We start from the raw sequence: 12,931 nt of genomic DNA, 5'->3' as shown, positions 1-12,931 counted from the left end.
TAATCTCATTCATGATTGGTCACCCCAGAAAACTGGAAGTGCTTTAACAATACAAACCTTAAGAGGTTTGTTTCTAGGGGTTAATCCCAGTTTTCCTGTAGCATCACCTACAGTTTACTCCACATACTTCCTGCATAGACCGCCTGCTCCCGCTGCAGCGTTACCATAGCAACTGTGAAATGTGGGAAACCCTCTGTCCTTCAAAACGGGTGGGGGTTGCTGGTGATCGAGTGATTGAGCGATGATTATCACATCAGTATGTATGTTTTAAAATCAGACTCTATACATTTCTGTGTTTTTCTATATAGTCTGTGCCTGTCAAGCGACACCTTTCGATGGTTTTTAGGATGCCATCAACATAGCATTGAATCTTTGGTTGGTTTATAACTGGATGACTATGAACTGGTCAATCCGAAGGCGTGCTACGGGATGCCGCTTACGTCGAGTGCATAATGCTGACGTGTTATCTTTCATGCACAATGGCTAATTGTACTTCTTGTTGTAAAGATGATTTTTATTTAGTTTGGAGAGGTGCTGATGCTGTCATGTTTACACCAGCATGTAATAGTTTATATTGGATGGTTATCCAAGCTATTGCTAGTTGTTCTTAATCAGATTCAAGTGCTGAACATCTGTGAACATTGGACGTCTGCATCAGTAGAGGCCTCTGTTTCCATGACAACCACAGGCTGAAAATAGCCACCCCCTCTTTCTCTCTCTCTCTCTCTCTCTAACATGCATGTATTTATTGTCTCTGAAGACATGCCAATGTTTTTTCTCCTTTCCTTGCAGTCTGACTCTCCTCTCCGCTCCTCTCATTGGCGCTCCCCTCCCCTTTGCTTTGCAAACCTCACCTTTCTGCTCTCCCCTCTCCTCTGCCGTTCCCCCCTCCATCTCAGCAGATATATAGTCGCTCAGTTACCATGGAAACCTCTAGAAACTATGGTGATGGGTCTTACAGCATCGCCTCAGCAGTGGCTAAACACAACTGCATACAACGATTTATGCAAATTAATACAGTAAATTGTCCGAGTCAAACCGAGAAGACATTATTTTGTTTATTATTCCAAGTGGTCTTGATATTTGACTGCAAGCGATATTTGCGAGATGGGTTTTGGTAAGAAAATGCAGTGTGTTTTGATAATGAAACACATGCAGAGTTAAATGTGTCAAAATGCATTTTGCATTACTACACTATTGGACTAACACATCATTTGTATACAAATAGAAAAACCAAATGATTTTGCTTTATATCACACAGCTTCAGATACCAGAATATAACAGTTTATATTATGCACATGATGGCCATGAGAGTTGGTGTCTTTAGCTCACGGTAATCGATCACACTTTACCCAAAACGCATCAAACATTTCTAACAATATTTTCTCTAAACGAAAAGGTTTTATGTTTTTCATCTAAACAAAAAACAAGCGTCTCATGCATGCATACATGTACGTTGCACGACGTCAGCGGTTGCTATAGTTTTGATCAAAATACTTCTCATTGGGCTAAATGCAGTCAAGCAAGTGTTTATTCAAATCCTTCAAACGCTACAGAACCGGAGTAAATGTTAAGCACATATGAGCCAGCGTTCAAATTAATAGATGTTATTTCATTCATACAGGAGGTCTGGCAAACACCACTGATTTTAAAACACAAGTTTATTATTTTCAATAGATGTCATTTCCTCTTCATTTCATCACTGTTGTTGAAGCGGTTTCCATTTATATTATTCCTTCTTCTCATGGGGCGTAGCTGAGGTTAACAGAGAAAGAGAAAAGAAAGAAATGATCAAAATAGATCTGATATTCTCTGCCTTTTTCAACAGTGTGACCAATGTAGTTACACTGACAGATAAGCTTTTATTGTCTTTGGACATGCATCTTGTTACATGAAGATATCATGGTAATACTGCAATAAGTAATACAACCCTACTTCAAGGCATTTTGTGGTATAGTCACGAAACATTTGATTTATTTATTCGTGTTCATGGATACGATTTCTCACTTTTCTATAAATTGTTTTTCGTGTCCCCAGCACGACCCTCTTTCCCGTGTCATTTTATGTATTGTTTTTTCCACCCCCCATCATTGTCGTTTAGGGTTAGATTTGGTGTTTATTGGTTTCTACATGTTATTCTTCTGGTTTTGAAACTATTTTCTCTTTGGGTTGGGTTAAAGTTGCGGTTTGAGCAGTGCCGTCCGGTTACTTTTCTTTTGAGGAACGCAAATTTAAAATCTGTGTTAGAAGTGTCATTCGTGTTGCTCATAAGGGCAAAATATGTGTTCATTGCGTCATGTGGATCATGTGCATCATGTGTCTTGTCAAAATACATGCCTGCTGCATACCCCACTTGAGTTAAAAAACAAATACATAAAATGACATGAAAAAGAAAGTTGTGCTACGGACATGAAAAACTATTTATAGAAATCTGAGTGACACAAAAAAGACATAGAATAGAATAGAATACAACTTTATTGTCCAACCAAGGCTGGAAAATTGTCTTTGGTCTCATTCATGCTCAATAAAAAAAATAAAAAAAAAACGGAAAATCATGTCCATGAACACGAATAAATAAATGAAATATTTTGTGACTATACCACAACATGCCTTGAGATTGGGTTGAAATAATATAGTATTATTTCAGTGCCACAATACAGTATAACCCCCTCAAAAGATATTTATTAGAAATTCTGGTAAATGAGGCCACCCCACGTAAAAACGAAGTATACTTGAATATACTAAAAATATACTTTTGTAGTACATTATTTTTTGTGCTAAATAAAACATAACAAACGGGCAAATATAATTACAAGTATAGGTCCTACTTCAGTGCACTTTAAAATGTTATGCTAAATACCAGTAATACTTGAATAAATACTGCACACTTTGGGGCGGTTTACCAGGAAGGGATAGACTAGTCCTAGACTAAAATAAATGTAAGAGCTTTTCAAACTAAATACAACTTGCACTGTCATATCTTAAAATACACCATTGCCCTTTGTTTTGCCTCAAAATGCACACCAGTAATGTGTTTATTAAGGTATGTTTGTTAAAACTAGTTGTATTTCCTAATTAAACTAAGGCCTAATCCTGGTTTAAGATAATCCTTGTCCGGGAAACCACCCCTTTAAGTTTATTTTAAAAAGTACTAAAGATTAATTCTTTATATATTAAGTGTATTTTAGTGCACTTATTTTACCCAGGACATTCTGGCATACCACACTGTAAAAAGTGAAAATTAAAAAATTACCTAAAATAAATAAATAAATAAATAAATAAATTCAACTTATTTTTTCACATTTAAGTTAAAAGAAATAAAAAAAATTATGTTACCAATTTAAGTACTTTTTTTAAGTTTCTGCATATTGAGACATTATATTTACTATTTTAAAGGTGCCAAAGAATGCATTGAAAAAATATGTTAAAATGTTCCTTGATATCTAAATAGAAGTTATGAAACTTTAATAAGTGCAAAAATGATCGAGAGACAATTTTACATGTCCATTTACAACCCTAGGACTTCTCCTTTGAATGAAGTAGTATATTTTTGCACTATTTGGAGAAGTCATGAATAATAAGGTTAGGGTTGGTGTAATGTTGAGATTGGTCTGTTTTCCATCAGTCTTCTGCATGCCCAAGTTTTACATAAGGAGGAGGAAACAATCGTGTTTTAGGGCTCACGATATGTCATTACCATGTACAAAACTCTTACTATTCATCTACGCCTAGGTAAATATAGTTTTTTTATTCTACAGCACCTTTAAATCTACTAACCCGCAACTAATGAACTTTACAATACTTATAAATCTGATTGAAAACAAACAACCCTAAACTGTAAAAAAGCACGGCATTTTTGTCAAATCAACATAATTGTTACGTTACTTTAACTTAAATTAAGTTTAACAATTTCAACTTGTTTTTTCTAAGTTTTTCAAAACTTAATATAGTAGGTTGGATTGACTTGCAAAACCGAGTTGTTGGTTCGAAATTGCAGCAAAACTTTGTGCTGCATTTTTACACCATAGTCAGAATACAGTGTTCATAAAGAGCAATAAAACATGGATTACATCTATGTATAAATAAATAAATAGCTTGTCATATTACATTTGCATATCATTTGCATGTTCTATGTTTTAAATTATACTGAACACAAAGGCATAAATAACTTTTCCTACAATGTTCAGTGAAAAAACAATGAAACCATTTGACCTGACGCATTTAGGTTATATGCATATTATAGAACAAACAAACATGTTTTGGATTAATGCTTTTTGGTCTACATTAAATATATGCAAACATGTGCATAATATCAACAATAATATGAGTTGTATTTGCTATTTTTAATGCTCCATTGATTCTCAATGACAAATAAAGAAGGTGATGATATCTACATTAGTCAAAAGAGATTAGGCATGACCTTCTTAATGTCATTATTTCTTAATGAAGTAAACGGATACATGTTTGTAAAACTCAGTGTGTAGTCAGATAACTAATGCACTTCAAAGCTCATTCGCCTGGAAATGTTGGATTGCAATGCCCTCCTGCTTATTTATAATATCTGTGGGTCAAATGATGTCTTAAAACATAACATTATAAAGGGTTTCTTGATCATGAGGTTTGCTAGAAAACATGATGCAGCAGTTTCATTAAAGAAACACGAAGGCGTTCCTGTATGCGGTTCGCCATCTAGTGTTATAATCCAGTACTCCGCTTATTCACATTACCTCTGATTTCCAGTTTACATTCCACGGCATCTTCTCCGAGTTCATTGACAGCCTTGCAGGTGTATTTTCCACTATCAAAGGTGCTGGGCTTACGGATGTTTAGAGTCACAACTCCCTGATTATTCTGCATCAGGAACTTTGGATCATCACCTATGATCATCTTATTCTTCATCCAGATAATCTTGGGCTGCATGGACAGACAAATGGGTGATGTTATTTTATGCAATTGCTTTCAACAGTGAAGTTTAATGCTTATTCATTCTTTTCACATTTGTGGCATTTCAGTCAAATTAGTTTAATATTTAAATTGAGAAACAAATGTAAATGAGGTTCCATGATGATAAATGTATAAATGACAAAACCTCACCCTTTTAATACAGAGTAAGTGCATTTAGTTGTTCATATCTTGGGTCTCTTACCTTCGGGAAGCCTCTGACTGCGCAGCTGATGGCTGTACTGTAACCCATAGTCACAGATCTGTCAACCAGCGGAGCCGTGAATTTCGGAGCACAGTTCATATCCATTTCTTTGTAAGGAGAAACTTTATGTGCCGTATCTGATGGTTAGAAACGTTGAGAAATGAATGTTAAATCTTTAAACTAGGGCTACAACTAACATTTTTATATTCATGACTTTTTTTAAATTAATTAATAAATCCTGTTCATGGATGATGTAATATTTCTAATGTCAAAAATCTTACATATTGTGTCTTAAACAGGGTTGCACGATATTTAAGAAAAATGCAATATAAAACAGCTTGCTAAATAAGGAGTTATTGTACCTCTGGCTGTCACGATTATGAAATGTGGCTGACGGTTAATTGTCTAATAAATTGTGCCGATTATGATGATAAATTGACTGTTTTATTGCTTTGACATTTAATTCTTATACATTTTTTGTTTATAAAATAATTTCACACGTTGTAATTATAAAATTAAATCAAGGTTTTTCAAGGTTTACCTGAAAGTAAATACATATATTTAAAAGTGATTTTTTGCCTTTATTGATAGTAAGTAATGGAGAGGCGACAGGAAAGTACAGGGTGAAGAGAGGGCTATGGGATTGCCAAAGGACCTCGAGCCGAGATTCGAACTCGGGTCGCAGGAAGTGTGTTTGCACCATATGTCGGAGCACTACACCATTGGCTCCGACTAAAAGTCATTTTTTAATGAAATAAAATCCTACTAGGGTCATATTAGCACTGGACCACATGTCTGTAGTGGCTGCAAAAAAAAATTCCTTACAGATCCTTAAAAATAGCATCCTTCACTTCCCTAAATTTGGATTTGCTGTTTTAGATGTTATATCTGGCAGTTCATACTTCTTATCAAAGTTTTGCAGCATTTCTTTAAACATTGTTTTTCCACTGTATTGAATGGCTTTGCAATGTATCGTGTTATACTGTCATTCAAGGAGCGCCATTAAATAATGTCTCATTTATACAGGCGCTGCAGCTCCCCCTTGTGTTTTTTAGAGACATGTGCAATCATTGCGGTGACCTGAAATCATGGCGATGAGGTCAAACAATCGCGATGAGACGATTATTTAATCATTGTGAGAGTTACATTAAGTTTCATATTTTTTTCTAGGAAAAGAAAGCATCCCTCTCAGCAGTGTCTTCACTATATCCATCAACCTTAAACTCTGACTTTACATACTGTAACAGTTTGAAGTATTGAAATGTGGTTTTTGCAAACCATTGCAATATTTAATTAATTTCTTTATATATTGTGGCCTTGACTTTTAAAAGAAATTTAAAATAATAGTGGAGTCCAATCTACAACTATAACAATAAAGATACAAAGAAACAATATCACTGGGATCACGTATGATTTAAAGATAAACATTCATGCAGTTTATGGCACTGACCGGTTTTAGAAATGACAGCTGTGTTCTTGCTCATGCAGGGATCTTCACTGAGACCAACGAGATTCTCGCTGTAGACACGAAACATGTACTCGTTTCCAATGATGAGGTCAGAGACGGTACAGTGAGTGCGTCGATTGTGTTCATAGACGGTAAACCACTCCTTCAAAGTGCAAGAATTACAGTCGATTGATTAGTTTTTATAAAAACACTTCAGCTTAAAACTCAAACTCAAATACATGAAAGAAGTCATGACAGAATTTTATTTTTGTTAACAAATCCCTTAATGAAGGTTAGTGTGGCTAAGTGGAAATCGTATCTCTCACCATGGTTTTTTTGTCAGCCTTCTGAATTGTATATCCAGTGATCTCAGTGTTGCCGTCATCTCTGGGTGCTGTCCATTCCAAAGCCGCATTGAAACCCCAGACATCGGTCACATGCACCTTGGTTGGAGCTCCAGGTTTATCTGTGAAGAGAGTTCAGGAGTCATGAAGTTCAGGATGTTTTGCACACAGAATGGCGATCATCATAGCAACTAAAAGAAATACTAAACTGCATAAATGTATTTATATATATAATTGTCATTAAATTTAGTTCATCAAATGAATTTTCCAATACGGAAACTGCAATTCATCGACTGGCCACAAGAGACAGTCAATGTCATAGACCCCCTAATGTTAAAGCTCACATAACACACGCTGTTTCTGCATTTCTGATGTTAATCTGGAGTATCTATAGAGTGGTATTACATCCTTTATATCTCTAAAGAGTCTTTAGTTTAATCAGATTTATAAAAGAAAGATTAGCTTTACCGAATCTTTCCGATAACGTACGAAAAAATGAAGAAGGAGGAGTTACTTCCGCGGGAGGAGCGAGTACGAGTCATGCAACACTATACAACACTGTTTAACTTATGATTCACTACATGTCCGTGTCAGAAGTCTTACTTACCGCATGCAACTCATGACCCGGTTGGAAAATCCACCGCATCAAACACACACGGCAAACTCCGCAGCTACCCCGGATAATAAACTATATCCATTGTTTTCATAAGGCTGGCTTTCTTCTCCTTACATCCAAAAACACACTTCTGCTTTCGTGCCATTGTTGAGTTTTGAAATTAAACAAAGCTGTCACATGATGTTTGTAAGTTCTAGCGTCTCCCGCTGATTGACGGGTGGGAGGGGTTTTCCAGGGGAAGTGCCCATATAAAGAATTGATACGTATAGAAACGTCAGCTGGACCCGTAATGGAAAAAACTTTTCAAAACTTGTATGAACCCTGGCGAAGTGCATTCGGCACAGAAATACTCTGTAACTCTGTAATGAGGAAACAACTCTAAAACTGTGTCAATAAGTCTGAATGCATGAAATATAATTACACCACCCCTTTAAAGGAAATCTATGTTCTCACCTACGACGCGTATATCAATGGTGGCCGTGTCTTCCATATTCTCGATTTTTACGACAAGAGTGTATTTTCCTGAATGTTCTCTTTCAGCAGAGCGGATGAAGAGGATAGTGTCGACGTTTGTATTCCTGACACCCACTTTCTTTTCATCCACGGGTTGTCCATCCTTAAACCACTGCACGAGAGGTCGAGGTTTTCCCTGCACATTCACATAAATGGTTTTAAACAATATTCTTTAACACACATATAAGTTATTTAAGCAATACGGTACCACAGTTATCAACCAATCAGCACCAAGACTGTCAGCTTTAAATGAAAAACACACTCCCTGGAAGGGGATGAGAAGGTTGAGTTTCTCACCAACTTTTCTGATGTACTTTGTTCTGAGCTCACGAGGAAGACGGATTTTGGGATGTTCTGAACGGAAAGGCAAACGTTACTGATAGGGAACAGAGATATGATAGAGATGCACTTTCTTGAATTTCTTTTTACCCATAATCTCTCTGACGGTGACCGGCTGACTGAGCAGCGCAGGTGGACTGCGGCCTGCGATGTTTACAGCCACCACACGGAAATTCACCTTCTCACCGGTGGGCAAGTTTCTCACCACAAAACTCTGACGCTCGACTGGGTCGGTGTTTGCAGGGTGCCACTCCGTTTCTGATAGATGAAAACAGTGTCAGGATGATTAAAGCATGATTTAAATTATTGATATAAGCTTCCTCTTGTGTCTTTTTGCCATAGAGCGCCATAGGGCTGATGTATTTTTGTGGCAAAACCCAGAAGCGAGTTAACATATTTGCACTTCCATCTAGGTTTTTTGAATTATCCTTAAATATAATCTTGGGTTAACACAAGCCCAAAATATTTTCACGTTTTATTTTATGACATAAAGCAAACCAGAAATATCATCACTCGTAACTTTTTAATGCTTTAACGTGTCTTAAAAAGTTGCTTCATGGGACTACAAACATCTTCATGCATGAAGATCTCAAAATGACGCAACATGGGCACAATTCCCAACAAAGATTCAACCACAGAGGATTTCCTTATCATGGAACATGTTTTTAAATGTGTTTAATAAAGTTTGAAAGAAGCCTGGTGGTGATGACGTTGATGTTGAGAGATAGTTGTGTAGTGTTGCAAATACGCGAATAGACGCAATGCGAATGACACAAATTGGCTGTCGTGATTGCCGTGAAAACATACACTTTTCGCCTCAAACGTGTCTTCGCACAAGTTGAAAATATTCAACTAAAGCAAAAAATTCAAATAAAGTTAAATCCCGCGAGTAACATAGAGCGAGGAACACGATGTTTCACGTTTGGTGTGTACGCAGCATAAGGTTAGCATTAAATATCTAGTAAATGCATTTAGACTTTAAAATTCATATATGTTGTGTTCATCTGTGAAAATTACCTTGTTGGTCAAAATGTGTATGTGTCATAAACTTTTGTTAAATGCAAAGTTTTTGTGAAAAAAAACAGTATCCAACTAACTTCCGGGTTGGCCAACAAAAATACGTCATACCTGCGGCACTCAATTTAGTTTCATGATATTTGTCTTTTGAAAGCTTCAGTAAGCAAAAATGTTGCAGTTTAATTTATTCCTTTGAACTGGTTCATATTGTGTTTCATTTGTTCATACATTAATGTTTTAATAAAAGTATATGTATGTAAATACTGCTGTGTATTTGCACCAATATATTGCGGTTATATTAAGGTTGTTGGGTTGAAATTGTATCAGATACTCTAATTGAACAAATTTCAAAACAAATGCATAAATAATCAGTATTGAAAACATTAAAATATAATTTTTAAGCTATACAGTATGTGACCCAGTTTGTAAAACACAGCTTAAGTAATTCTTTGTGTTTCCAATATAAAGTCATCCTACATAAATGTAAAGATATAACATTGATATCTTTAACTCTTTCCCCGCCAATGACGAGTGATCTCAATTAAGAGAAAACATTGATGGCGCACTTACACAATTTATGAAAAAACTGAAATCAAAATGTTATTTACTAATTTTAAACTCCGTGTATGTTTTGATAATCGCTCTGAATCTGATCTCTAACAAAAATCTTTCATTTTAGCTTTTTGCTAAAAAATTTTTTTTTAAAGACAAATACCAATTTTTATACCAAGCCCCTAAGATGCCATTCGGGTAAAAAAAATCTAAAGTTTAGTTTCATGCATGTGCTCACGTGAAACTTTCGCATGCTCACGTGAAACTTTATGTGCAGAATTTTTTTAAAAGTTTAGTTTCGAAACTTTCACATGCGCACGCAATAGTTTCACACGCAAAACACGATAGTTTCACATGCGCACGCGATAGTTTCACACGCAAAACACGATAGTTTCACATGCGCACACGATAGTTTCACACGCAAAACACGATAGTTTCACTTGAGCATGCGATAGTTTCACGTGTGCACGTGAAACTAAACTTTATTTAATTTTTGCTCCATGTCAACTTAAGGGCTCCGAGTTTATAAGCAGAGAAAAAAATCCCTGTTTTTATTGTTGGTTTAAAAGCAGAATGTCTGTTTTTTGATTTGATATAAAAATATATAAATATACAAATATAAGAAAATTTTCCTGGAAGGCTTTTTGTGAAACTTTTGTGAAAATCACAAAAAAGCTGGCGGGCAACTTTATTTAAAAAAAAAAGGCTGGCGGCAAATGAGTTAATCTTGAGTCAATCTGAAATATTAAAATTAATGTTTAGAAAACCAACGTACAGTATATTTTGCTAAATAATAAAATGTAGTGTCAATAAAATAATTAATTTCATCATTTTATGATTACTTGAATATTGTTATTTACGGCAATAAACACACATTACCTATTTTCATCATGAATACTTTGATGCTTTAAACATTTTAATGTCGTACAGGAACTTCGATCAAGTGGTAAAATAGGAATTGGTGTAAAAACCACTGTGTGCCACAATCCCAAGTGTTTGTGTATACAGTAAGAGATGTGAAGAGGACTCACCGCCCTCCTTACAGAACTCTATCATGTATCCATCCAGACCTCCAGCTCCAATCCTCTCAGGAGCCAACCACTTCAGCGAGCACGTCGTGTCTGTCACATCATCCACCGTCAGTTTGGTGGGTTCGCTGGTGGGCGCTAGAAAAGACGACAGGAGGCGAACTCAGAAGAGAAAGCAGGAGACAACACAAAGATGTAACAGGAGAACAGTACGCCTCCTCACCGATTGGCATAAACGGTTTGGAATGAACACTGGGAGCCGAAATGCCGACTCCATTGACGGCGTAAACTCTCATCTCGTACAGGACGCCCTCAATCATACGCTTGGCTTCGTATGTTGTCCCTTCATAAACTTCAAAATTAAGTTTCGTCCATCTAGATGAGCCTTTCTTCTTCCTCTCCATCAGATATCCTGAGAAACAAAAACAGATTTTAATTAAGATATATTTTTAGGTGTGTGTGTGTGTGTCTGGTGAGATTTTGTGCTCTCTTACCTTTTAAAGGTGCTCCTCCATCAAACTTTGGAGGCTCCCATGTAATAGTGGCACAATCTTCTCCAACTCCGGTACACTTCACATGCTCGGGTGGGTCAGGAACATCTGCAACACAGGAGAACCATCATGAAGATATACAGTGAAGCCATCTGTAACCACATTTAGGTGAGACGATCCTAAAGGTTGCCGAAACCAAGACTGCAGTATCCAGTTTGGTTTGGTGGATGGTCACAGGGGCACAAAAGCATTCAGGTTATTGAGGATTTTCATGCATACTTCACCGAGATAAAGATGGAGTGCAGGAACATCTATGATTTTAATGTAAAGGTTGGCCTTGTCTTCTCCTGCAGGGTTGGTGACTGTGATGGAGTAGTTTCCCTCATCATCTCGTTCAGCTCCCTCAATGATGAAACTGCTCGAGTCTTTCTTGTTCTCCACGCGCACACGGCCCTCTACTTCTGTTAATGGCTGTGAAGCAAAAAGATACGAGAGCTTTAAGAAGCTTGATGTTTGTGAGTCGATGTGACGCATGGGTAAAGGAGCGGTCACACTACACTTTTCGCTCCATTGACCTCCCTTCATAAGCATGCGAATTCATCAGACTGGAAACACAAGCTCGTGGAAAGATTTTGCTGTGTACCAAAGTTGAAGTCTGGTGAACTCTGACCTGCGAATTCGTATCATGGAGACATGCGACCAGTAAAAAAAACAATAAGTGGCCTTTCTCTCTACAAAATAATGGACGAAGCGCTCCCGCCCATATTCACAGTAACGTCTGAATATAGTCTAGTGTGACCGACCGTCAAATATATATATTATTCTATATAGTTTACACTTTGAGTCCTGTTTTATTCTTTTTAACATATTTGAAAATGTTTTTATTAAAATCACATTTATTTTCTTTAATTGTTATTTTACATTCTCATGTATCTTTGTTTTTATTGTGATTTTATCGTGTGTCTCTTATTTTTACATATTTTTATTTTTATTATCTTATAAATTGTTTTCTCATTTCTATGTGAAGCACTTTGAATGACCTCTGTGGATGAAATGTGCTATACTTGCCTAGTTCAGATTTATTAAACTTATTGTGACTCGAACCACGTTCAAACCCAGATCAGCTGTTCTTAAGTGCCCCCACTACACGAGGTTTAACCCACATGTCCACATCTCTGACTTCTTTATAAACAAGTACCGTTTATTAACTCTTTCCTCGCCATTGATGAGTTATCTCGTCAATTAAAAGAAAACATTTGCATAAAAAAGGTGTTTCTGATGAATTTTTATGTTAATCTGTAATATTATCCACTAGATGGATAATCAATTTATGAAAAGAAAAATGGAAGCAGGGTTCCAGCACCTTAGTTAACTTCAAATTTAAGGACCTATCAAGGACTTTCCAGGTCCAGTACCCTCAAATTCAAGGACTAAATGT

General features: G+C 36.3%; 2 protein-coding genes across 2 annotated transcripts in view; one reads left to right on the top strand and one right to left on the bottom strand.

The window, feature by feature from the left end:
• The window catches only part of LOC129425815 (immunoglobulin kappa light chain-like), a 688,217-nt gene that overhangs the window by 623,513 nt on the left and 51,773 nt on the right, over positions 1 to 12,931 (top strand). The window lies entirely within an intron of this gene.
• mybpc2b (myosin binding protein Cb) overlaps positions 1,514 to 12,931 on the bottom strand; it is a 33,210-nt gene continuing 21,792 nt past the window's right edge. Inside the window, exons 18-29 of the mRNA XM_073864304.1 lie at positions 11,778 to 11,964; positions 11,497 to 11,601; positions 11,226 to 11,414; positions 11,006 to 11,140; positions 8,496 to 8,663; positions 8,335 to 8,420; positions 8,007 to 8,205; positions 6,920 to 7,059; positions 6,597 to 6,756; positions 5,147 to 5,283; positions 4,728 to 4,914; positions 1,514 to 1,755 (exon numbers count right to left, since the gene is read on the bottom strand). Coding sequence (XP_073720405.1) covers positions 1,730 to 1,755; positions 4,728 to 4,914; positions 5,147 to 5,283; positions 6,597 to 6,756; positions 6,920 to 7,059; positions 8,007 to 8,205; positions 8,335 to 8,420; positions 8,496 to 8,663; positions 11,006 to 11,140; positions 11,226 to 11,414; positions 11,497 to 11,601; positions 11,778 to 11,964 — 1,719 coding nt within the window. The 3' untranslated portion in view covers positions 1,514 to 1,729. The remainder of the gene's footprint in view (positions 1,756 to 4,727; positions 4,915 to 5,146; positions 5,284 to 6,596; positions 6,757 to 6,919; positions 7,060 to 8,006; positions 8,206 to 8,334; positions 8,421 to 8,495; positions 8,664 to 11,005; positions 11,141 to 11,225; positions 11,415 to 11,496; positions 11,602 to 11,777; positions 11,965 to 12,931) is intronic.

The sequence above is a fragment of the Misgurnus anguillicaudatus genome, chromosome 25, assembly GCF_027580225.2.
Source record: "Misgurnus anguillicaudatus chromosome 25, ASM2758022v2, whole genome shotgun sequence".
NCBI lineage: Eukaryota > Metazoa > Chordata > Actinopteri > Cypriniformes > Cobitidae > Misgurnus > Misgurnus anguillicaudatus.
This window is presented reverse-complemented; position numbering and strand designations above follow the sequence as displayed.